We start from the raw sequence: 26176 nt of genomic DNA, 5'->3' as shown, positions 1-26176 counted from the left end.
TGTCTGTTGGCGAGCCACGGAAAACGGCGGGCTGTCGGTCGTGACTAGCGTGTTAGTTCAAAGCACCTCCTCTTAAGAGGCGAACTGCGGGCTCCTCGTTGAATCCAGCGTATCGGATTGGCCAGATGCGAGCGCCATGTTTTTCCTGTGCGTGCATGTCGATGTCTCCACGGCGCGTATCAAAAGCACTGGTTTACACCCCACAAGGTCAGTCCCGGATTGAACAAGCCCGGGCTATCGATTGGAGCGGGGCAAAGCACGCGGGTGGCCTGGGAGCCGGTTCGGCCTTGTGTTTTCGGTATAATAGAGTATGCCAGTTGACACATTACGATGTGTAGGTGCTTGACGGCACGGTTTGCAGACTGACGTGTGAGACATTCAGCGTTGAAAAAAAGAACTACATGCCACGGTGCTCGTTTACGTTCCGTGCATGTGTCGACGTCCACCAGTGTCCGAAACATATTGTGTATTACGCTAGGATCTGCTGAGAGCAATACGCCTGTGGCTCACTGCGAGAAAGCTGGTGGAAGGAAAAGAGGTCCTCTCGAGTGAATCCCGCGCGAGGATGTCAAAGTGACCCAGGTTCACCGCGACGACAAGCCTTGGGCTGACAGCATAAAAGGTGGCTAGAGTGGTAAGCGAGTCAACGAAAGTGTCGCTATTGGCTAAAAGCTCATTGTCTTTGGACTCTGGCATTTGAAAAGCAAAAAGCCGCACTTCTGAACAAGCCACACTGGAGGCGTCCACGTTTTGTTGCTCTACAAGACATAGTCTGCATCCCCAAGACGCGGGCATGTTACGGCCTCTCCCATGGCTCAATGTTTTACAAGACGCGAAATCTGGAGATTTCAGCACTGCCCGGTCTTTCGCTGCCTGCCCGCCCATCACACTAGTCGTGTTGGGGGTAAACGGGCGACACACAGAGGACTTTTTGAGAATGAGCGCCAAGCGGCTTTCGGTCTTACCAAGAGCGTGACATGGATGTTCCTCGGAATGTGGGTCTTCCAAAGGCTACCAGCAAGACCTGAGTAATGCCGATCCACTCAGATCAGCTTATCGTACAGAACAAATATAGTGCCGAATTCAGAAATTGGCTCCATCGATCAGGGGTTGGCAGACCGCCACCGCTAGTAGCCAGAGGGTAGCAGGGGCACTACCTCTTTCTGTTTTGGCACCCTAGACGACCGCAACTGACGTCCGCAGGCGACTACAATTTAGGTGTCGCTGGGAAAGCTGAATTCAAATTGTGTGATTTCGTGGTTAGAGAATATAAACGTCGGCCGGTTTTTGAAGGTACAGGAGTCTTTGAAGCGATTGCTGTACCGACCTCAGCGCAGCTAAATCAGGCGACGCCGCCAAAGGTGATACAGCACACCTGTGCTATAAGGTTCTAATCTTGTGAGCGCAACGCGGCGGTGCTTACCTGTATTTGTGAAGTGGAGATGACATGAGTGAAACGGGTTTCCTTCAAAAACAGCGTCTCCGGGTATGCGCAGCTACTCATGACAAGGACGCACAAAACAGTCAAAGCGTAATCATCTAAATAATAACCGACGCCTTGCGCGACCCGGGTTGCCTCGCCTGCAACGACAATTCCCCCACCCCAAGCTGTGGAATACGGTCGTGTCACGTGTCGACAGTACTGAAGTGATAACCACGTTTCTTTTTCCCAAAAACTCGAAGCTTGTTGACGCGGAACTAACTTCCAGAGTGCAGCGTTGGCGTTGTGTTTAAAGAACTAGGCGCCGCGTTATGCGTTTATTGTGCCACGTTCCGGCAGTTGCCAAGCATCTACCCGTTCCGTGTCGTTCCTTTTTGCTTTTTGCGTAGCTGGGCTAAAAAAAGTGCCCGCACAGATTTTACCTTCCGCCTGGTGGTGCCAGAGAGAAAGGCCGGTATCAGCCCACGGGTTGGTACGTTGTCGCAAGCGGTTAGGCTGCGCGTGCCGCCACTAGCGCGCTCAGGTTCACCCGAGAATGACGCAGACTTTCGCTAGGTTGTCCAGTGACTTCTAACATGTACACAGAACGACAAGGACGATGAGGAGTATGCCTGCAGCTACATGTGCAAGCCGCCGGCGAAACAACACACCGCGGTCGTTTCTGCCAGCGACAACTACGAATAATTTTTTGTTTTTTATCGGCAGGCCCGTCGCCGAGGATTTCGGCGGCCATTTCCATGTGGTCAGACCTGAGTGCCGCTTTATAGTGCCGGCAAGCGATGACTGCATGAGTGTTCTCGAACTGAGCCTATGTGGGAAAAAAGCAAATAACCACTGCCCAAGATACACACCAAACCTGAACGTCTTAGTCCAACCTCAATCCTTGCAGGCTGCTGCATAGGTTCGCTGCCTCAATGGCGATGCCGCTTCGGATCTAGCAGTCACACGACATTTGTACGGTAGCAGTGTTCGGCTCACATGCTTTGTGCTGTAGCATTTCGTGCGAAGCTGAGAGGGTCGTGCTACGCCACGCAAACGAGAATGAGATTTTCACGTCGTCATTTGGAATTGCCGAATGCTACCAGCGGTCGGGAATGCGTTGAACGTCCCGCATTTTGTGAGGGTAACCGAGAGGAACACACGTCAATAACATCGAAAGCAGCACGACGTCTGCTACTGGCGGTTCGGTTCTATACAACAACAAATATCCTGATACTTACTTGCTAGTGTAGTCGGCGGCACAATTTCATCACGTAACTTGTATATGCAAATGCCATTGACATCGCAGCTGAGATGGCCTTTCTCTCAGCGTGCTGTTCGTCGGTAGTCTTGTGATGTTATCAAGCATTCGGGCAAATTAGGTACTTATGTGAACATGGTCATATTTTTTTTCGAATTCGTTAAATCACAAAATCGCGATGAAACACCTGCCGTTACAATTTGGAAGAGACGCAATCAGTCGGAAGGGCAGGCGCCCGGCTCTTTTTGCGTCGGCTGAGGTAGCGGTAATGTACCGGACGGGTACTAGTGAGGTTGACAAGGCACGCTGATTCAGCTCACACCGAACTTATCGCTTGTTGTATGAAGACGCACCTGACTTGCACAACACGTACATGTCCGCGCCCGCATGTTTCGAGCTATTACAGAGAGACCAGCGGAAAGCTGACTTTCGAGGCACCGACGTGCCTGCATGAATAGACGTGTCGTGGTCTCGATTCGTGGTGCGGGCTTTTGCCACGTAGTCGCTTATCTGTTTCCTGAACAGCGGATTATAATGATAGACGCCAGCGTGCAGGCTCTCCCTCGGCTGGCCCGAGTAACCGCCGATCTGTAGTTCTACCGTTGTAGGCACTGGAGCTGCTGCAATAAAACACCCGACAGAATCCGAAGTATTTCCTACAGCACCCGGTGGGGGGAAAACCGATTTAGAGCATAAACAGCTGAGTGCGACCGCCAAACGCGCACCGTCTCAAGCGTTTCGAAGGCACGCACCGTTTCGTCAGGAAGCAAATGTCTCTCTTCTCCGTCCTGTTTCATAGGCAGGTGTGGCGTCTGTTGCCTTTTTTCCAACGGCTACTGGAGCTTCCTGGTGGTCGTTGCCGACTCATCGCCGCAGCAGTCCCGTCCTTTTAGCTTTTGCTTGACAACTATTCGTGGTAGCGCAGACTCTGCTTGAGTAAGTTTTCCACATGCCACAGATGGTGCGGGAGTCGTCAGTGAAGAACGACCAGTTTTGCTAACTATGAATACGGCATCTGGCGGCACGGCCACTTTTCTTCAGGGCGGGTGACTGAGCTCCAGAGAGATCGCGGTGCTCGCTGGTTTACCCTCGAGTTGACTCACACTTCGGGCAGTTTCCTGTTGTGGTGCCTACTGCCAATTGATACGCACTTCAAGCATGCACTCACTAAGGTGCCGGGGCGCAGCCCAACGGGCACCTCGCCATTCACGCTGCGGGCGCAAACGCACTCGATCCGGCAAGTGGTTCTCCCCTCAGGAGCCAGCCTAGCATGCGCGGGACATAGCCAGACTCAACAACTTTTTCCGCCTTCCCCCATTAAACGTCAAGCCGTTTATTGTCGTGGTTATGCTTTATTCTCTCCACACACCCGATGTCATTAGGTACAATCTCCAATAGGCTCTTCTATCAAGCAATCTCGCAGCTCCTTGTTCTGAGGTACGTCTGTGCACAACATGTAGCATTGACCGGACACAGAGGATGCAGGCTCGCTTTCTGCTCCGCGCGTTTGCCGTAGGCTCCTGTCCTGCTTTTTATACCATCTAGCTATTTACAGTTATGCTACGCTGTCCTCCAATTAGGCCTGCGTACTGCCGGTCTCAGTGTTTTGCTGCGATGAATCTTATGTAATCGTAGGTCGGCGTCAACTGAAGCGAGCGTCTGATGTCTGGTTTGTTATTTGGCTTTCTCCGTCGGGCAACTTATGAACTGCATGAGGGCATACCAGATCGGGAGCCTCATTCCGCTCGACAGCTTTTCGTTCTCAGAGCCTTCCGGCCGTAGGGTAGCGCACCCAAGTAGGACCGGCCGACAACCATCCCACTACAGGCGCCGCGCTATGAAGAACGAACGAACTGAGCGCTCTAGAGACATGCTCGGACAATGGGCCGATCGGGTGAAATCTAGGTCTCTCCTCTAGCAACGTGGAGACCGATTACGGTCTTTATTCACAAGGCCCCATTATTGAAACACTGCAGAACCACAAAAGATGAACTAGCGTACAGCGTGTGTTCGCTTATGGTTTAGAGTTTAGGGTTACCGATACTGCCAGCGAAGCGGGAGTTCCGTATAGTGACGCAGTCGGCGGGAGCACTTGTGTTGCACTACTCATATCGGGCAGCCGGTATTGACGCACTGTCTCAGGGCCACCTGTGGCACCCCTGCACATTGTGAGTTTTCAGCCGAGCAGTGGACATCACCCTGACTCTACGCACGTACTCGCGAGACGCCACCGCCTGACAGATCGCGTCCGAAAGGAGGTAAGAGGACCGGGTGGCATGAGGACGCGATTCAGTGCGCATGACATTATCCCTGTCGGCCTGTCGGAGGCCCTGCACAGCTGGCGCTTACCTGAAGGCCGCTCTATGCGTACAGCTTTGAGTGTTCCCTTATCAAGATCAGAAACAATTCGTTTTTATAATTGCCGTTGTGTGGGGATCAACCCGAGTGTGCTGCCGGCTTTCAATAGATATGATTAGCAATCACTGCAAATGGCTAAACTCTTGACAGACTTACTTTCCGCCGGTCACCAGCGGCCTTTTTCGGATGTTGGCCTGATCTAGGTCGCGTAGAGCACACGATGGGTGTCACATGACCACGCATATCGCCCTCAGACTCTAGCTGTCAGAGTCGCGCAGACAAACCTGCCTTGCAGCAATGAGACACAGGTCTTTTGTCGCCATGTCTTTCTCCAGTTTTCGTACTCAAAACGGTATACATCGTCATGTGGGTCTCTATAACAGTTCTTCCACAATGGCCCTTTAGCCAGCACAGTGACCGTGACCTAGGATGAGCCCCGTTTTAGGGAGAGGCACAGAGAGTCGACAGAGTGCTAGCGAAGAGCAGAACGCCTGCTCAATCGTTGCACGACCTCCTCCTATATGAGATGAAGACGGCGATCATGCCGCGCCGTGCCTGTCTGCGTGTGGTAACCGACGGCCCCCCAACGACCAAAAGCCGGTGCCGGATTCGAGAAAAACGTATCACTTGACAGGTAAATCATGAGATAAGTTGGTTTGCCATATCAAACTGTGTAGGCGTCATGATTTAGAATTGCCTTTGGGTGCGATGCAACTCGTTCAAAAACGCCTGGGCCCAGCTACCCCGTGTAGCACAGTAAAGCCTGCATAGCATAGGGGCTGCAACCTATACTATATCGTGCACAGTCTTTACGGCTTCCATTCCAAAGTACAGCGTTGGCGTATAACGTTGACATGCCTGGCACGTGAGGAATTGTTTTCGTACTGCGTTGTCGGTCCACCGACAAGGTCCGAGCTTGTTTGTACAGGTATCATATTTACAGCCATTCTGGTTTACTAGCCGTTAAACGCTTGTACATTACACACACCCCGCGTGCGTCCTATCATGCCAGTTGCAAGGGAAAACAGACACCCCAAAAGGGCGCTCGCGAAGCCATTTTTGGCCTTGGTAATAAAGACGATATCGGGGCGCCTGCGCGTCTGACACGTAAACAGATGAGAACCCCTCCACGCATCGGCGGAAGCCGTTGCGATTGTCAGTGGATGGAAACGAGGAGTCTACCAAAAGAAAGTGAATGGGGTTTTGTCGGTGGCTGTCGAGTGCCTTCGGCCTTTGATTGGTGCCCACTTGATTCTCTGACGCAGGGTAACGAAATGTGTCGAATGTTGACCCTCGACCGCAGGACGCGCCGCTGGGGAGGAGCTACTCACATGGCATATATCCCTCGTCTTTTGAAGGGGTGAAGACGGCGGTATATTGGTGGAATTTCTGGAGTGGTCCTTATTCGCGTGCGTCTCCAGGGTATATGCGTAGCGAGGACCGAGTCACAGTCGAGCCGGGTACCGGATGATCAGAGTTGCATCTCTTTCAAGACGGAGGTCGCAAGGCGTGTTAATGCACCTCACGAAAGGACAAACGAGATAGAGGATGCCTTTCACCGCTTGAAGAGACATTGCACGAGCTCGGACTAGTGTTAACAGAGGCGGCGTGGATCCGATTATACAGGCTGCAAATAAATAAGTATAGGTGACGCTTCGATGATGCCTTACGTGATTTTTGCTTTGGAGTCGGATGACATGGGTAAGTCGCACCAGAGTCATAGGGCTGTGATGACGTCAACTAGATGCCATGTTAAACAGAACTAGGGTGAGGGGAAATACTCGTCCCCCGTACCGGAATACGGAGCGCAGTCCCTCGTAAGTAAACACTGAAGGGGCACTCTTATCTTCCGCCTTGCATACCTGCCAATACCGGCAGAGAAGCCCAAACACAGCTGCAGTCGCAGGCAGTGGCCGGATGGCCGCTTTCACGAGAGGTGAACGTCTAAACATGCAGAAGAGAGACGCCTCAGGAAACTGGAAATTGTAGCTCCGTCTGCACGCCATCACAGCTTCACGCTGATTGGGTTCAAGGTGCTACTATCAAGACTTGAAGCGAGAGATTTACGCTCTCGTGCTGAAGCAAACTGATCCCCACGGAGACTAAGTGATAAGACAAGTGTCAATGATGACAGCAGTACATGGGAAACCATCCGTGCGAAAGCTATTAAATTGTCTACTCCACGTAAACGGTGCCTGAATGGCCGCTGGTGCGTCAGCGGGAGTAGCCGCAGACCAGGTCTCAATCTATGGCACCACGCTGGTCCCTGGTGGTCTCGCTTGAAGAAGCTTCAATTTCGATTTGGTCCTGATGTTTGAAAAACAAGGCTTTTCACTACGTCGGACCAGACCAGAAAACGCACTACTGTGCCGCCTTGCACAAAACAACAGCGACTGGAAACCCAGGATAAAAAAAGCGAGACGCCTTGTGAAAGTGTGTAAACAAATCAGTCGGATACGCGGAGTGGTCTGTTGTGATACCGCAGAAAGGCATGCAACCGATGTGGTTCGCCGTGTCGTGCACATACATTCACTGTTCGTTACGTGCACGCCTGCCAGACCGCAGCGAATGAAGATTAGCGGAAGCAGATCTGCTACCCTAAACCCTAAGCAGATCTGCGTGGCGTGCCCCGCGACCTCAGGAAGTACAGAACACGGGACGACATTGCGGGGTACCAAGAATTGGATGATTTAGGACGACTTGTAACTTGTGCACAAGCCCTCGACCTTCTTGGTAGCGACGACGAGCCCGATAATAAGACCTGCACGAACGGGAAGGCACACAAAGTACCAAAAATTGTGACGATTAGGCCTCCTCACGGGCGAGAGTCCAATCTAGACCGATAGGTTGTTTCTCCTCACTCTATGTTCCCAAGACATCACTGTAATGTGACGGTCTCCGCACGTACTAGCGTAGGTGATGGTCGACCGCTGCAGAGGAACTTACCATAAAGTCCCAGCGCTTCAGCGAAAATGAGGATGAGCATCATGCCAACGAACAGCTTCGGCTGCTGAGCGTTCGCGCGCACACCTGTTAGCACACGACACAGAAGACACCGCTTCAACAAACGGACGAACCTTTCCAAAACTTCCGAAGGGTGCAAAACAGCTTCTCCACACCGTCGACAAGTTTGCCGCAGCTACCGGACCCGACGGGGTTCGCCACATGGAGCAACAAACGTTTGAACGGAAGTATACTACAGATAGCACGCAGTTGCATGAACGTTTAGAGGTCGCTTCAGCCTGATACAAGAAACGCAAATGATTCTCCGCCGTCTGCACATAACAGAAAATGAACCCATCTGGAGGACACTGCATACAAATATGGTGAGCTCTGCTTACCGGCATCTCCAACAATCCCAATTGCCAAACCGGCTGCCATTGCACTAAGTCCGACAGTCAGGCCTGCTGCGAGATGGCCGTAGCCTGAGAGGAAGAGAGAAACAAAGAAAAATTATCGTAAATAATGACACCATAATGGACTTGACCGACGCACGCATCAGATTACGACACCGCCCATCCTTTTCATGACTTGCATCGCCATGGGTTTTTATCTGCTATTTACGATACCACCCGCCAGTTCGCAGCATTAGCCCTGCAGTTACAGGTAGTCTCCATTGACGCAGCCGCTCGTGCTTGCCCCCGCTGAGCGCGATTGCCGCATTCAACCAAGTTCTCACCAGCGTAGCTCGAGTAGGTGTCAGGGGTGTCCACTGCACAGAAGCGAAAATCACAGGAAGGAGTCGCACTTTCAACTTCGCATATCTTTCTTGCTCCGCCTCAGAAACAAGCCCTCTCCAGCCACGTTCCCACGACCACAGAGAATATCCGTCGCCAAGTCGCAATAGAAACCCGTAGCATAACGAACTGCGTGCGGCTGTTGCTCATGTTGAATATGCATCAGGCGTCTTGTGTATTGCTCCGGTCCTACACACAGCTTCGGCTGAGTAGGCGATCGACGACACATAATCCCGCCACTCATTTCAACGATAGGGCGACACAGAAGAGATCCAAGGAGGCCCAGTAAATGCAGCGAAAGTCAATAAATTTGTACGCACTTGATCCGTTGATGACGATGGAGATAATGAGACCGTAGATACCAAGGATACCAGCCATAATGACTGGAATGATCGACCTCATAACCAGATCCGGGCGCATAACACCCATGCTGCTAATTCCGACACCACTCTTCGCCGTGCCGTAAGCCGCTCCAAGGTCTGCAGGAAATAACACACATATGCGGTACCGAGGTGGTGGTGGATGCGTCGACAGGGCACGACGTCGTTGGGCAGAACAGGAAACAGTTCTAGAATGATCGCCGGGCTAACAATTGCAGGAATTCCTTGCATGCGCGACACAGGGTGTAGAAATGGGAGGGCGCACAGGACGCCCGCCCTGGCAGCCTCTCGTCGCAAATGGTGAATCAACGTGCTGCGGTGGACCACCACTATGAACGCACTTACGCCGTTCTCCGGTACAACTCTCCTCGAAACCACAGGAAAAAGCTACAATATCATACGTAGGGCACGTGAACCCAAGGGTTACGACCTGGCACTAGGCGGCTATGATGCCATAAACGTTGGATGAGACGCATATTGGCAGTCTTCCGTGATCCACACAAGAGGAAGGCGATCACCAGACGTAAAGGCCGCATCCGGTGCGCCCTGCGGCCACCATAGGCATCGAAGAGGTGTTCAGTTGCGTCATTGGGGGAGTTCGAAGAATGGAAATTCACCTGTCCTCGGGAGAGACATGCAACGAAGAGACATGCAGCCGTCCCCAACTTACTGGAAAAAACCATGGCGGCCGTGATACCCATGAACCCGAAAAAAGCCGAGTTCGGGTCACATTGTAGAAACGCTGACCAAAACATTGTGAAAACCAGGAGAGGACAGATAATGAAATACACTGGTGGCTGCGTCGAGAAAATTCAGCGGCAGGTGCAGCGCGGTGAATCGCTGAATACAATAAAGACTGCGCAGCTTCCCCCGAGACTAAACGGGACCACTAAAAACAAGAGAGAAGTGCGTACAAGATGCTGCAATCTTATGCCCGCATCATGAAAAAGGTACTAGCAGCAATGCAGATGCGGAAGAGAATAGTGTTTTGGCTGAGAATAAATTCGTAGAAGCACACACCGGAAAGCAAACGCCGTACAGGTTCTTTACGATCCGTCACCGACCACAGAGTACCTTTTTAGCTCACACTTCTCCTAACCACCCCTCCGCCTCCGTCTTATAGCTCGGCTATTGCCGAACAACACACTGGGGGGAAGGCGCTTTCCCAGCAAGCGGTCGGAGGCTGACGGCGTGAAGCGCACAGTCTGTGTCGCGCGATGACCACCCCCGTTCGGTGCGACGTCTCCTTCGGTCATGCAGGAGCACCCCGCTGCAGCCAGCGGGGTTGGTATTGGGGAACCGTCTCATCGATTTTGCGTCTACAGACAGTGAGACGGGGGACAACGCATACGCATGTTCTCCCAAGCGTGACCGGCCTTTTCCGCAGAACAAGCTGGTTTTCGCCCCATTGCGACGACTGCGGTAAGATTGGTGTCATAACCCGCGGTAAGATTGGTGTCATAACCCCAACTTGGTGCTATGCCCCTGTGACTCGAGAGCTCTTGGCAAAAATGGCAAAAATGCCGCTTTGACGCGCCACATTAATAATGAACATCGGTGTACTTCATGCGGGTCGTGTGAAGAAATGCAAGTCTAGCCGACAGGCGCTGCACGTTCTAATGCTGTGTTTGTCTAGAGGCTACTCCCCTCAGCTGGCCATCAGTTATTACTACGGCGTTTGATTATATTTTACGATGGAAGTCCGTTTTTTGGGCGGTGAAGGCGCGATGTCGACAATGCGCGGTATGCCGAGCGAATGTGACAAAGGGGTGCCTTCTCCATTTTCCCTGAGGTGTGGACCCACTGTAGGAATACCTTGCTTGAATATCATATAGCTCTGTAGCTCTGCTGCTGTCTTTAAACGCTTTTTTTTTGACGGTTTGTTTGCAAATGCGCGACATACTATTGCGCCCAGCTGTGCGAGCAGCACTGGTAGCAAAGCCGAACAGACGAAGTGTATGGGTATACGTTGACGCAAGCATGGTAAGTTTCTGTGTGACATCGCGGCGTAGAAGACGTTTCCTTACGTTTCCCTCACAATTCCCGGTCTCCATGTAGGTGGCCCCGATATTCGAGGGAGCGATGGGGGGGCAACTTCCGAGGGGCAGATTACCTCAGCATCAGTTGGTGCACACAACAATTCGATCATGAACTATCAATCACGCGCAAGCCCTGTGAAAAGGTGAAGAGCGAGTCATCTCATGAGTAACACTACGGGACGCACTGGGTAACGCCACGAGGATCTCCGGAAGATGCGGTCTCCAGCTCAGGAATCTCATGAATGCGTGTGGGTTCTAGACTTATCCCGTTATCCCTAATGGTTGACCGAGTCTTTCGACCCGTACCAGGCTGCTTTTTCCTGGGGTTGTCCTGCTTCCGGTCCCCCCCTCGTCTCCTCGTTTCTCAGTCGCCGTTTATGTAACACGGGTCTATGACTGGACACCCCCGGGAGAGCTGTGTTACGCGCATGTAGATGTCTAGCGGCTGTTGCGACGCTGCGTGTGCTCAGAAGCACATTTTCCTCGCGTGCGGTTGCATGAACGGGCTGGTCTACACGTCTGCACTTGCGAGGGGCAATATCGCGACAGAACCCACGGTGGTTCAGGCGCTTGTCTAGCGAATTGCCGTGCGGCCGTCTACAGTAACGGCAAGATGCTGGGTGTTCCAAATTTGGAAATTCACCCAGTACTGCGGCAGAGGCCGGAACTGGCTCAAACTGCTGGGCAGCCCGCGCAGACGAACCCTGGCAGTCTCAGAAACCAGCACAAGCTACAAAATCAGCGTAGGTGATTGCCTCGAGTGGTGTCTACACCCCTCAGAAGGGAAAGTATGCTTGTGGATCCAGATTCTATCTCGACTGTTTCGTTCACTTCGTGACCTCCCCTCACGCAAATAGCGGCGGTAGAAGCGGCGGGCCAATGCCTGTCCTGCCGCTTAGAGCACGCGCCTCGCTCTGGCCGGAAATAGCGCTAAGAGCACTCTGCGTGCTACAAGCGAAAGGAGTGGATTATGGATTTGCGCCGGCGGTGTTCTGTGGTCGTGATTTCCCGTGCGCACTCGCCCCGTAAACTGGTCGTGAGGGCCGAAGGTGGTGTAGGCTGCAGGTACACCTTTCATTGCTCCTGGAAGCAGGGGACCGCACCTGCCCGCTGAACCGTAGAAGCTAGTGCGAGAATGAATGGTCTGTCCAGTCAGTCTTCTCAGATGAGGGATGAGCGGGCGGATGTGGAACACGGCGTTCATGAAAAAAGCGTTGTTCCTGGGTCGGGTCTTCTCCTTCCTATCGCATACCATCTCGGTTCGTTGCCGGCCCATGCGGACGGCACACCCGCAGCATTTCTACAGGCCGGTGCGGCGGGGCATGTGGAGGCGCCTCCTGACTGTTTCCGTTACCGAGGTCGTAGGCATTCTGGCCTCCCCTCCGGTGACCAATATCGTGCTCCACAATGGAGTCTTGTTTTAACATTTCATCTTTTCGTCCACAGACACGATGGTCACAGCTTTATCGGTCGTTGCGTTCACCCGCATGCAGTGAGATGAACGTGCAGAGCCTGCTGAAAAAGCAATGCGACAAGACACAGAGACAACCTTCGGCCCGCGGTCAACGAGAGGAGGGATCCCTCCCGTGTTTCACGAGGAAACACTTACAACTGCGCCTGCTCGCAACAGCCAATACCCATTTTTTGTCTTCCTCAGCCTTGTACGGCAGCCCAGCTGATTCGACATTCATGCGTGACAGTCAATTCGATGGCTGACTGCATGCCCACGAAAATAGTTCGCGGAGGTAACACCCTGTAAATCGACCGGCTGTGTGAGGCAGTAGACAAGTGTTTGGCGCTTTGGCCTCGTCCAGACCAAAGTCGCCCACGAGGCCTGGAGAGCCCCGTCATGCCTTGTGGAGAGGGAACAGCGGCCGCCATACGCGAGGGACGGGCTCGTCAATAGCATTCTTCGTGTGGCTCAACGCAGGCACCGCCGCTAGTGACAGATACAGGCTGGTCGCTGATGTGGTTTCGCCTGTTCTGTAGAACATCGCGAACGCGAATTCTGGTCTATGAAGGAGAACAGTATGCATGAAGGAGGGACCGCAAATGGAATTTCGCTAGAAGGCATTTCCGTACTTCGGCATCGAGGGCTTCAACCTCTGAAATGCCGGGGTCTGTGGGCCGGCAAAACCACAGTCCAGAGTGTTTTTCACACGCATAACGCGGTCTCAAGTATATAACTCAGGGCGGGTGGTCACTGTAGACGAGTTGGAATAGCATCTGTATGCTCTTGTCATTGAGTTCTACAAGTGGAGGTTTCCCGGTCCTTCCTCGGATGAAACTGTTTGCATGGAATCCGTCGATCAGCTTGTGACCTGGGAGCTACCGGACCCTACGTGTTTTTGCTTACAAGAAGTCGTTGTCACTGCTTCGAAGGGTTTCCACATCGGTCAAACGTGGGGTGTGGAGGCCGGGGTGTGTCAGATCATTTTACTGCTGTGTAGCTTAACTACAGCCTGCCGGTGGTGATGCAAGGCTTCGCCAACGGTCCATTCGTGTGTCCGCTTTCCAGCCGCAGTTAATCATGTTTTCAAGGGCAGTGGGAGCCTTGATCCCATCGGGCTTTGCTGCATTATCCGATGACGCCTTTCTCGAGTTGGAGCAAGACACGTTTAATTAATAACGGCCGAGAACACTCAGCCGGCCCACTCGATCAGTACGATGGCCCGTCGCTCGCAGCGAGTGATACGCTCCGCTATTGTGTTTGCCGGGCTCTCATCTGTTTTCCCTGGCTCTTTAACCGACAGCAGCGCGATAAACGACCCACTGACACCACGACCAGTTTCATGGGAACCGGATCCTCCTACAGGGCATAAGGCTCCCGCCCCCCCAATAGCGACAGATGCGCCCGCCGAGGAGGACGTTAGCGATAGATGTAAGTCAAAGATCAGGACACGTAGCATATCGTTTCGAGGCCTGCTCTTTTAGATATTGCCGGGTGGGTGTTACTGAAGATCCGGTTCAATCCGCACGAGGGTGGATGTAGATCACATGACAGGCTTAACGTTCGTGACACACAGGAAAGATATTAGGAGGCTGCGGACCCAAGACTACGCGTGCGCCCTCGTTTGCTATGCCTGAGGACAGTGGGGGGCAATCTGCATCTTGAACACGTTCATACTTCGCCCGTGTTGGTGATTTAATTGGCCTGCAGATCATTTCCCGTATGGGGTGCCAGTCCGCCCGGCAGGAACCCCACGGACAGTAGAGACAGGAGTGGGATTGACTGCTGATCTAATGCCAAGAGGCATCGTTACTCGATCTAGAGATGCTCCTAAAACACAGCATGAAAACCCAACAATAAAGATTAAAACGACGGCATTTGATGCATCTACGCCGAGGCTGAAGGAGCAAGCGGACCAAGCCGGGTCATCTAGTTGCCCCGCCCATAGGGCCAGAGTCATTGAAGCGCGTTTGCGCGCTCTCAAGTCGCAAACCGAAGCAGCGGTGAAGGAAGTGCACCGAGCACAGCTGGAACAGCAGCAGCTAATTGCGCGACTGGATACCCGAATAAATGCTGTGAATGAGCTGCTAGGTCAGTCCGAGTGGAAAACGGGCCTCCACTTACCTGACATCCTGCTGTAGCCTCGGTCAGGCATCCGCATGATAGTGAGTAGAGTCACTGCTCTGGAAGAGCTATTCGACACCACACCACGACTCCTTCAGCAGTGAATCTGGTGGATGAAGGGGCCCCTGGGGTACCAGGCTTCTACTCCCTCACGCGATGGTTAGGGTCAGGACTTTCACCGGTGGTACAGTTTGTGAGATAGGTTACGGGGTATAATCTGTCGTGGTCATGAAATGCCTTCAGCTGTCTCAGCCGTTAACATCGCTGTACCTTCGTTCCTGTGACCAGATGGGCTGGAAGAAAACCAGGAGTGCCTCGTGCAGCGCTTGCAGAGCACAGGTGACGTGTTTGTTCGCCGTAGGGAGGAACAATCAGAGATCTTCATTGCCGACATGGCGGCTTTCGCTGTCACATCTGGACTGACGAACGCGTTCCACACACAGGGAGAAATAGCGACAAAGCTGGAGAGGCTCACGACGTCGACCGAAAAGGTGAGTGACTGGGCCACCGGCTACCAAATACACTGCTTTCCTCCTTGACAGGGATACGTATGAGTAGATGCTGCACGAGGGATCGACGTAGGCATACCAGTCGGTATTCGACTCCCTTCGTGCTGAGGGTTTGCTCCGGGTTACGGAAGCTAGATTCCGCTTGTGATTCTGACCGTGGCGGAGGGAAAGAGGGGGAGGGGCGAGGGGGGGTTCTGAGACTTCAGCTGCCCCGTGCGGGCTAGCAACGTTCCCAGCGTGCCAGGAGCCGCTCGAGTTTGCACCTATGCATTATCTCTCTGTGATGGTCTCTTGCAACTCACCAAAGAATGCCAAGGCGCTCACATCGCTTCTTCGACGTATGGATACCCAGAAAGATGAGATGAAAGCATGGCTGACGGTCACGCTTCGCAGATTGGAGATGTCCATAGATGAGCGCACCAACGCCATGATTCACACACTCCGGCAAGAAGCGGAAAGGTCAACTCAGGCAATGCAACAACAGCTAAATGACAAGGGGCTCGATAATCTGCTTCTCATGCAAGCTCTCGACAGGGTAGAGGCCCAACTCAGTGCTCGGGGGATTGCCATCGCGGATATATCCCACCTGGATGAAGAAGCATCGTTTTACATGTCGAGGGCAGCATTCGAGAAGGCACTCAAAGGAAGGCTCCAAGGCGAGAAAGTGTCCGTTTACAAAGGAAGACGCCTGCGGTAGCTTCGCGTCGCCAGGGCAGTTGGCAACAGCAACGTCACTGCGGAGCTGAGATATGTGTAGTTTCAATGTATTAAAAGCTTTGGGAGTCTATGTATCACGACCATATTTGGACGACTGGCCTTGTAGTGGGACATGAGACCTGTGGAACTGGTCACTTGCAGTAGTTCCGTCTATGTACTGGCAGAAGTAATGGGGGAGCGTAGAAACGTGCGTGTAAGGGGGGGGGAATGAGTGACAAAATCGTAATGGGGAGGTAATTTTTGGACAGCAAAATGAGTGCGTGCCGGCACAGACCTTAAGCGTCAGATGACCCACATGCTTTGCATCCCTGGGCCGACAATGTAGGAAAAAGGTGCAGATGTGGAGTGAAGAGGTACACGCGACAGTGATATGCTTCTGGTCCTTCAGGATGGCGACGTTCGTGGTCACGCAGTGCCCCAGTGCTATGAATGGTGCGGCATTTATGAATACCTACCTGCTGCCCTCCAGTAGAAGTTTTCGCACGTTGTTCAAAGCTGCGGAGCAAAGGGCGGGTGTCTCTGCTGTCGTCGTTCGCATCCAGTCCGTCATGGCCGAGGCTTTGATGGAAATAGATGGTAAACCCACGTCGCTCCAGTACGTTACGCCTTCTGCTCACGAAGCGCTCAATGTGACTTCCAAAGATCGTTTTGGGTACGAGATTTCCGAGCGCTTAGAGGACCTAGGAGCGGGAGATTTCGGACCGGGATTACAAGGCCGGTTATTCGTTGTTGTTTATTTGGGAACTAGGAACGGTGAGCCCAGGGCACCATGGAAAGGTCCGACCGCTGTGCAGGTACTGAGAAGTTTGCGTTGCAGGACAGAGGAGAGTGCGCACGCCTGATGCCGCTGGGCAGCATACTCTCCAGTAGGTGGCGCAGCGGGCGGACTTCCGGAGTTTAAGCTTCTCCCATGGAGAAATCCATGGGACACGAATGCGTCCTGCCGTGCTTCCCACATGTGGACAGGCACAGGGATAGTGGGTGATGCTTTGACAGTGCTGGGTGGTGCCTCTAAAAACCTGGGTGGAAATATCTAGGTCGTGTACTGAGACGAGAAGTGTGCTTTGGGAAGCCAAGATTGCGACTGCTGCTGGCATCGCTTACGTGTCTGGATGCGCGGCGTGCCTGTGTCCGCAGTTGTGTTTGTGAAGATTCTTGGGAAGCTGGAGCTCGCTCGGGTGACTCAGCTTTTTTGAAAACACATCCACAAAATGATAAACCTTTTCTGCCGGCTGTGCGGCGAACGCTGTGTGCTTGTGGGTGCAGGTGTAATCAGAGGACCTCCTCCAACGGATGGCAGCGACTTCAGAAAGTTTCAGGCTCTCCGCTCAGTGGTGACGCTACATCCTGCTCCCTCGAGGGAAGCCTTTCATCTATTGGAAACAATGAAGACGGAAGTAGAATTGCTCGCGATTTTCTCATCCGTGTATGATTTATACGGAATCATGCTAAGGGGTTCCTGCAGCGCTGGCTACTGCCGACCTTCCGGACCATCCTGTGTGCGGAGCAGCAGGCGCGGTCAGACGCAGATATTTCGGTTCATTTTATGCCGCTTTTGGTGCCCTGCTGGTCTCTCACGACCATTAGACCTCTGGCAGTGGCGCCAGCCTGTGCGGCGGCATCACGCCACGAGTACAAATCTTAGCGCTTTCCGAAACACTGTTCGCTGTGTCACTTAGACGTCCCCAGTTGCCTTTTGTATGATGACCAGTGTGTGGTGTACACTTTGCGGAGTGTATCAGCCTGCCTCCCCATTAGCCAAGGAAGATGGTTTGGCCTGCGCCGATGATCCCCCAGCATTCATGGACATGGTGCCTCTGACGTGAAGAATCATTAGGTTGGTTACACTGTAATGGCTTTTAACTGGGCTTTTTCTGGGTTGCCTCAGACCGCCAGCGGAAGTCTCTGGGTATTCGCTACGCGTATTTCAGGGGGTCGCGCTGTTGCCCAGGCTGCCTACCTCTCTTTTCTGCAGGTAAGCAAACAAGAAGCAAGGCACATAACAAGACGAAGTACCGCATTTTGACCTGGTATATGTGTCCGCCAAAGCAGAGGAGAAAGTATGGCACACTTCGGCTGATACCTGACGTTTTCATAGGCACCGGCGCAGATGCCGGCAGAACACGAACAAGGTGCCTTCGGCTTTTCTTGCCTCCCATCAAGTAAAAAATCCGGTAATCGAAGTGTTATCCGGTTGTTGTATTTACGACTGCGTCAGGGGCGCTGTGGCCTTCGTTCGCATCGAGGTCGCAAAGTCTTCAAGCCGAAAGCCAGCGTACGTGTACCCTACAGCATCGCTGCTGGAGAAGGCGTTGCGGTTTCTAGAATTCGGTGTGCCGTCACTGGCTTCCAAGACCGAAGAAGGATTCGCGAGTATCGCAGCGAAAATAAACAAGGTCGGCTGGCTGAGGTCCCAGTGGTACCCGACGACGGGCAGTGTGCTGGTGCAGTTCCATCAGAACCCGCGTGTAGAAGTTCCTCCGGGTTTCTCCACAGAAGACATTGTGCTATGCAATAACGCTACTACGATGCAGAGCGTTGTGGACACGATACGAAAGGCCATGGTAAACGTCGTTCTTCCCAGCATAGCGGGAAAAGGTGCTATGGCTCACAAGCATGTATGCGTTCACATATGTGAAGTAGGGAGTTCTTGTGCTTCTTCCGGGCGGTAAAGGGCGCACGGTGTGCTGCCCACATATAGCTGAGTGCGGCATTTTGGTTGCTATTGGTCGCTGCTGGCTTGTGTTCGCTGCTCACGCCACATTCATTCCTAAGCGTAGGCTCAACTGACGCATATACGTCCCGCTTCCATTCGCACAGATTTTCGATTGCCAAATCAAATTCTGTGCTAGTGCTCGTTCTTAGTTCTGGACACCACTTTACTACATGGTTTCACGGGCAGCGTGCACGGTACGGAACCTCGTAGAGTCTGGAACGGTTTGTCCCTATGCCGTTTCTGATGTCTCGCGGAAGACTGAGAGGGACACCCCGACGACCGACAAGCACCGCTCAGCAACGTGTACTGGAAGGAAGGAGCAGCAGCGTCTAACTTCGAGCGCTTTGGTTAAGTGCCTAGTCTTTTCCTCTCTCCGTGGTAACGATCGCAGTCATTGGAGGTGGTAGCGCGCGGGATTTGAATGTATATATCTTCTTACCCACTTGATGTTATTTTCCTGAGAAGTGGGGATTCAAAGCATATTAAATAACATCGTCTGCTGGGTCTTCATAAAATTCAAATAATTGAACTTGAATTTTCTGCCATTTTTACAATAGTTCGAATGTGGAGAGGTCAAAAAATGTTGACGTTTCCCTCCAAAAGTTTAAAAGTTCGACAACAGTTACCGTTCGTCAGTGTTCTCTGGATCAAACCAAACAAAACAGCCAGTCGCAGAACGTCGGCGCCGGGCGCACGGCAGGTCCCAGAGCAACCGTAAACACGCAATTACTCTGGAGCTTGATCTGATCGATCTCAAAAGGAGCGGATCCTTCTATCGTGAGAAAGGATTGGTACCGAGTATAATCGCTAGAGCCAAACTGACCACCCAAAGTACATCCGTTGGTAGAGAAGCGGCAGTCGTTGATTGTTCCGCTTTCTGTGGCCAACCGAACGAATGACGAGTTGCTTTTCTCGAGGCACCAGATAAACCAAGTAAAAATCATCGCTTACGGATGACTTTTCGCCCGTCACCTTGCACCTGCAGAGAACCGGCGATCTCTTCTGCTACTCTATATAGACTGGGTTGCTAAAAACAATTGGTGGTATCATATCGCTACTTTGTCTGCTAACCCAGAACCCTGCCTCTCGAGACTAATCACTACAGTTAACGGCGTTGAACGAAGCCAGGTATTCCATCTTGAGAGAGGACTGGAATCGAGTTTGATCGCTACAACGCCATCTCATCACCTCAAGTACCGGCGATGCTGTAATCGTCCTCCATCTCGGACAAAGGATCCGCGCCGCAGAAAAAAACGCGAGATTCCAGATTGAGTAACACTGATTGCAAGTCGATGAGGGAGAGGAAACACCGTTGCTACTCCGAGAGGTGAATCGCACGCGACCGTAGGCGTCAACAACTTCAACAAAACAGAGAGGTGGGGTATGCACAAAACAAAAAGCCTTCATGTATACACCCAACCTTCACTTGTTAGCGGGGCTCCCTTAGTCGGAAGTCGCGGGCTTGGCACACTGACGAGCAATGACATCCAATTCCCTCTGACCGTTCTTCGTCAAACGACGTCCGCTGCAGACATAACCGCACATCCACATCGGTGTTAAGAGTGACTGTTTCCTTTACATGGAAATGCCATGCGTCCACCGAGAAAATAAGACGATTCCCCAGACACCATACAGGATAAGAGAACAGTGACAAAGATACATGGGTTTGGCTTCGCATATCATTGCACCAACTCGCGAAAAGTTTTCCCAACGTGCGTCGGCCGCCTACGAAGGCGACAGACAAAACGCAACTACCATGCTTATCCTACCCCCTGCGACCTGGACCAGAAACAACCGACTTACGGCTTCTCGGGGTCGCTCTCGACGAGGCCCATCTCCTCGAATTGCTGGAGGATGTAGCGGATGATCTTTCCGCTGGCCTTCGAAGTGTGGTTGGGTCTCACACCACGTCGCTGTCTGCAGCTGAAGACCTTGCGGAATCCGCCAACTCCGCAGTCCGGGCGGATGTACAGGTGACGGAGGATAGCAGCCGCACGGACGTAGAGCCAGTCGGGGTCATAAGGAGCCAGCTCCTTGGCCTGAAAGCAACAGTGCATCAGGGTGGCAGTTGTCTCTGTCTAACGGTCCTCCAGAGTGAACTGGACAGCTTAAATCGACACAGTGGAAGCACAACGCAGTTCCGAGGTGACTGACCGCAACCAGAAACGCCGTTGAACAACGGACTCTGCTGATGTTAGGCATAAACGGGTGCATCCGAAAGTCGCAAACTCCAGCCCCTGACAGGCAGTGTTGTTAGTAGACGAAGGTACACAGCTTGCGTGGCAGTACCATCACCGCGTGGAAACTAGCTGCCGGCGCGACTTGCCCATCGAGCGCTTTTGTACCTCCCGGGGAGAAGCACGGTGGATGAGACGGAGCTATCAATATATTGCTTCCTCGCAAATATGAACTTCCACGACGCAGCAGCAACGGCGCTGAATTCGCTCCAACTACCCCCTCCAACTGCAACGAAAGACGACTACGAGGAGGATCCGACTACGAACAGCGTAAGCCCAGGCAGCAGGACGATGTCCCACGAAGGTAGATCACCTTCACGCACGCATACTTCGAAAGCAAGCTCCCAGTCCCCCCCTTCGAAGCGTCCTTACGTGCGCAGTCTTAACATAGTCGATCCATTTGGGGAGCTGAAATCGGCCGCGCTTCTTCAGGTGGTTCGCATACAACGCAATGAACGCGTCCGCCTTCACATCCTTGACGGTGTGGACGCGCGTCTGCAAAGGCGTTTCGTACAAGTATGCGGAGTTCGACATCTTGCCTACCTGGGAATCAGGGCATCACACAGGGCACAGCACGAAAAAACGGACCTGAAGACCAGCAAGCCAGCAACGACGATGTGAGGATGTTGATACCCGGCACAGCGCGTCGCTCCGAGCGAGTTTGCGCCAGCGACAACCGACCGAAGCAGAATCAATCGGTAAAAGTCGGCAGTTCGCCTCTAGTCCTTCAAAGATCAACATTGGCAGAATCCGGTCCCTGCGGAAGCAGCCGCTGCTGCAGAGTGTGGTTCACTTGCGCTTGCGTCCTTCCAACACAAACGGAACAAGGTATGCATATCCTATGCGGCAGACATTCCCACATGCTCAAAGCGCCAGCAGAAGGAAAATGGACCGCATCATGATGCTCGAAGAAGAGAAAGCGTCCATCGATCGCGCCTGCTGGCGCAAGTAAGCCAGTTCTAGACCTTTCGAGTCTAGAAGCGCAGGCGGTAAACATGCATTTTCTCGAGTCAAGAAGCATTTGAACACAATACTGGTTGTAGCAATACAGTAGTCCAGTCTTGACGCCGAGCGCCAGTGAGGCAAGTGGAAGATATATCTGCTCTGCTCGCTGTCGAAGATCGTTGTTGGCCCCCGGCCGCAATGATTTGGGGACAGTCCTGCGGCCACTTGGTGTACAGCCCCATTCGATCCCAAAGTAGACAGGATTCCCCTTACCCAAACGCCCCAAAATGTCCACTGTTTTTGATCTTGTCTGTTCGACAATGCCACCCGAACAGCGACAGTGTCTCACTCAAGTCACGACGAAGAACACGAAGGGGACTCGACTACAGGACGTACGATTGAGCACGCTCAGACTTGGCGGACGTCTGCAAGCCAACTCGCAACAGAAAGATCGTTGTTCACGGTCCCTTTCTGGACTACACGTGAGGAGAAACACAGTGACTCTTCTCGGCGCTGAAAAATCGCTCCTGACTCCACACGCATCCGTAAAATTGTGCACCCCACACAAACATATCAGCAACCAGGAAAAGCGGGACACTATCGACGAGAAGAACACCACGTTGTAGCTTACTTGCGAAGATTTAACCTCTTAGAGACGCAAACCTTTGCAGTCGACAGAGGAGGCCGAAAGAAATGCAGAGGCGCGACAAATTATCGCCGTCATTCTTTTTTTCAGCCGAACCGGATCCGCCAGCTGAAATTATAACGGCGTGCGCAGACTCACCCGCACAGTTCTTCCTCCCCTCACGGGTTTGAGATGCTGTGCGAATGCATGCGTTGTGTCGCAGGCAAAGCGCCTCCGGTCCACCGAGTAAAGGGCGACGGGACGCCAATTCGAAAAGTTGCACTGTCCTCTCTGCCCGGAGGTGCAGCAGGACCAACAAAAACATTCTTTGCGTTCCCTATCAGAGCCTGATATTGAGGCTTACATTTTTCCCACGCTCAGGCCTAGCACAGCCATCTGACTGTCATTTTCCTGAGATGAAAGAGGGACTGCGACCCTCTCGCACCTTCACGAGGCGTACGGCAGCTGCCACGCCGTAACGTCGAGACTCATCAAGGTTTCTCTGCAGGCTCTTGATCCAGAATTTCTGGAATACCCGACCTCAATACGAACAGTGGTAGTCTCTATGAGCAACACAATATAGCGGCATGTAGTCAAAGAGTCCATTTCATATGGTGTGCAGTTTCGACGTCATTCGTCTGCGGAACTTGTGGACCAACAGAGAGACTGAGGAAGGCGGGGCGGGGGGAGGGGAGGGGGGCGGGTCACGCGCCCTTCACTAAGCTTAAGTGCCCGGAAGATCTACACCCTTCTCGTGCCAAAACTATTGTACATTTTCATTTGACGAACTACAAAGTGCTGCACCCTGGATCCACTTTTTCCGCTTGTGCGTGCACCGTGTGGCGACCATCGTCACCAAAGGAAACGGTCGCCAGGGACGGGTCGAGCCACACGGTGCACGCACAAGCGGAAAAAGCGGATCTAGGGTGCATCACTTCGTCAGCCTTCTCATGCTTACATGGATCACCAGTAGGTCAGTTCGACCTTGAAAGAAATGTTGAGGAAATTCCAAAAAGGTGAAGGTTTCTGATAAGCCAGACACTTTTTCTGTGCGCAACACATAGGGCATCGGGGCCGGCTACACTATTGATGTCCCAGTTGCACATAGAGATTCCTGTGAGTGTGTACAATGGAGTGTGACTGTAGGACTCTTTCTTCCACCCCTCCCTCAGGTGTTGGCATCTTCACTCTGTTCTTCAGTTGCGCCTGCACACCGGGCACGACATCACGCACAAGGGCACCCGGTGCCTTGAGAATGATTACGCGGGGTGATTTCCAGTATACACATTGCTCGCAGGCAAAACTCAGTTCCCATGCCGCAGTAGTGTTCTAAGTCTATCTACTCACACAGACACGGACAGCATGCCCTGCACGCGCGCATTCAGACTGATTTCCCTCTATTTTTCTTGTCGAAAGGCACGACTTGTAGTATCTACGGGCGGCGTGGCCACTCCATGAGTCCCGCATTTTGGGCAACGTACCACTATGCCCACGTCTAGATGCGCCTTCTGCTGCAGGGGACAGGGCTCGCATTCATAAAGAGAGCTTCGATGCGCTTGGTCCCCTGACTGCGGCTCGGTGTACTCTCCTGCACAAGAACTAGATAACAGGAGGCATGGCAGCAAGGAAAACTGGAGCCTGCCTACTGGCGACCCTGGGGCTGCGCGTAGTAATAAGTCCTCTTGTGGTGCACAGTCGGTTCCCGCGTCGCATGCCGGCCACGCAAGTTAGCATTTTTTCAGCTGACGACACTGTGCCTGAAAAGAACTAGGCAATTCAGGCACGTTTCCACATCAAGCTGTTTTAGAGGGAACTGTAGTTCAACGTGGAGGAAACACAGGTATTATTTGGCAATGCACGCTAAGAATTTAGCCCCCGTCCACAACTAGCTTGCCACAACGAGCCAATGACATTACGCCTCAACTAGCCGCCTACGGCTCCAAACGGAAGAGGCCCCCCTTGGTCCTGAAATGCCGACACCGCAATATTTGCAAGCTCCGCAACCTTTTCAATCCAAAGTAACCTCTTCTGTTTCTGTTGGTTCTGCCGTCCGGTAACCGCAGCGCTGGATCCGCAGGCACCGTAGTAGAACCCGTCATGGCATGAAGATATGAATTCATGACAAATGATTCTTCAATTCTGGCGATGTTCAAGCTTGCTGTCTATTCATTCATACTGAGGACTATCAAGCCCTCTCAGGTTTTCTCCGTAACGCGCCTAGAACTCTAGTAAAGGTTTCCTTTATTTCACTGTCCATTGGTTCGTAGCTCAGTGCTCCAATGCTGCGTCTAGCAAGACCTTTCAGGGGCAAAGCCCCACCTGTTCGAGCCAATGCGCGCCGTGTATCTCTGCTTGGGGATTTTCACACACTCTCTGCATTGCCGACACATACAAGAAATCTACAACCTCGTCGAGATGTCCAACATGCTCCCGTCAAGATGACATTTACCACCACTGCTCACGCCTCTCTTGTCGCACTTGCTCTAATCATCTGTACAGAGCTTTCCGGTACGTGTGGGAAAGGAGGGGCAACTCTAAACAAACGAGAAGACGGAGGGACGAGAGGATAGGGTACTCATTTCTCATGGGGTTCGCGCCTCACTAGATATGGGTCGGGCGCCTGAGCGACCTGGTCGACAAGCCTTATCACTAGTATGAACAGCCCACGGACTCCGTATCATCTGGGAGTCTTTCACCCAGGATCGGTTCGCCTCTGAATAACTTGCACTTGCTCTGTCATGCGGCTTCTCACCTACTATCCTCGTTCCCAGTGTTGGTTTGGGACTGTGATCGTACGGGGTTTTGCAACACATGCGCCCCCTAGATGTGAGCAAGGAAGCGAGCGTACTGGAACCTCGATCTCTCAAAGGATAAGTTAGTGTCCCTTGCTCACCGATGTACGGGAGTGCTCGTGAATGATCGACAGTGATGACGCAACTTCAGAAGAGCCCACCGCAATATCAAGCGCAGAGCGAATAACATAATGTATAACTCATGAAAATGCTCTGTGTGCGAGCGGAGCTTGCTTGCGCAGATGCAACCAGGATCACGACGGCCGTCGCAAGAAATGCCTCTAGTAACGGCGTCCCGTTGAATTCGATACAGCGTGACCTGGATCCTGCGCAAGAGACAAACTCATCGGCCCTCTGGGAGCCTAATCGCACGGATGCAGCTTGCCAGATCAACGATCTCCTGCAGATAGGTGTTAGCGAGAACGCTCAGCTAAAGGTGAAGAATCTTCGTGAAACCTACGACTTTATTACTCTTGTATCCCAAATGAGGAAAGCGGCAGCCCGACGCTGTGCTGCTGGAGAGGCGGAGCAATGCCTTGTGCAAGGGAATGAATCCCTGGGTCTTGGGAGGGCACCTGGTGAGTTGCAGTCGTCTGGAAGCTGCAAGAAGTATGTGAGGGGAACTCATCACGCCGCAACACTACAGAATGATAGATATTGGGGGCACGCAGGACGACAACCCCGGTAGAGCTGCGAAGACTGCGGGCCTCCCGCATTGCTGCCGCGCATACCTGCTAGTCACTACGAAGTTCGGGTACCGCAGATAATGGTGGCAGAGGCATAACTGAGGAGTCTTGAGCTGCAGAAACACAGCGCTGCGGTCCCCAAGTCATGTACATCTTCATCTGTCATTTGGAAGATGCATG

At 52.7% G+C, this 26176-nt stretch overlaps 3 protein-coding genes across 3 annotated transcripts; 1 reads left to right on the top strand and 2 right to left on the bottom strand.

Moving 5' to 3' along the window:
* Positions 1–7729: 7729 nt before the first annotated feature.
* Positions 7730–9911, bottom strand: BESB_055220 (vacuolar ATP synthetase; the record flags this gene model as incomplete). The annotated part of the gene is made up of 6 exons (XM_029363957.1): positions 7730–7800; positions 7986–8069; positions 8381–8464; positions 8719–8751; positions 9097–9255; positions 9827–9911. 6 exons carry the CDS (start codon positions 9909–9911, stop codon positions 7730–7732), a joined length of 516 nt encoding a protein of 171 aa, XP_029219880.1.
* A 3951-nt stretch (positions 9912–13862) lies between these two features.
* BESB_055210 (uncharacterized protein) lies at positions 13863–17821 on the top strand (the record flags this gene model as incomplete). Its single annotated transcript, XM_029363956.1, has 7 exons — positions 13863–14076; positions 14356–14736; positions 15058–15260; positions 15586–15944; positions 16384–16748; positions 17133–17173; positions 17738–17821. 7 exons carry the CDS (start codon positions 13863–13865, stop codon positions 17819–17821), a joined length of 1647 nt encoding a protein of 548 aa, XP_029219879.1.
* A 2333-nt stretch (positions 17822–20154) lies between these two features.
* BESB_055200 (ribosomal protein RPS19) lies at positions 20155–21482 on the bottom strand (the record flags this gene model as incomplete). The annotated part of the gene is made up of 3 exons (XM_029363955.1): positions 20155–20236; positions 20515–20750; positions 21321–21482. The coding sequence occupies 3 exons, from the start codon at positions 21480–21482 to the stop codon at positions 20155–20157; spliced, it is 480 nt and encodes a 159-aa protein (XP_029219878.1).
* Positions 21483–26176: the final 4694 nt, after the last annotated feature.

Source organism: Besnoitia besnoiti, chromosome IV, assembly GCF_002563875.1.
Source record: "Besnoitia besnoiti strain Bb-Ger1 chromosome IV, whole genome shotgun sequence".
NCBI lineage: Eukaryota > Apicomplexa > Conoidasida > Eucoccidiorida > Sarcocystidae > Besnoitia > Besnoitia besnoiti.
The sequence above is the reverse complement of the archived record's forward strand: the minus strand, read 5'-3'. Positions and strand labels throughout refer to the sequence as shown.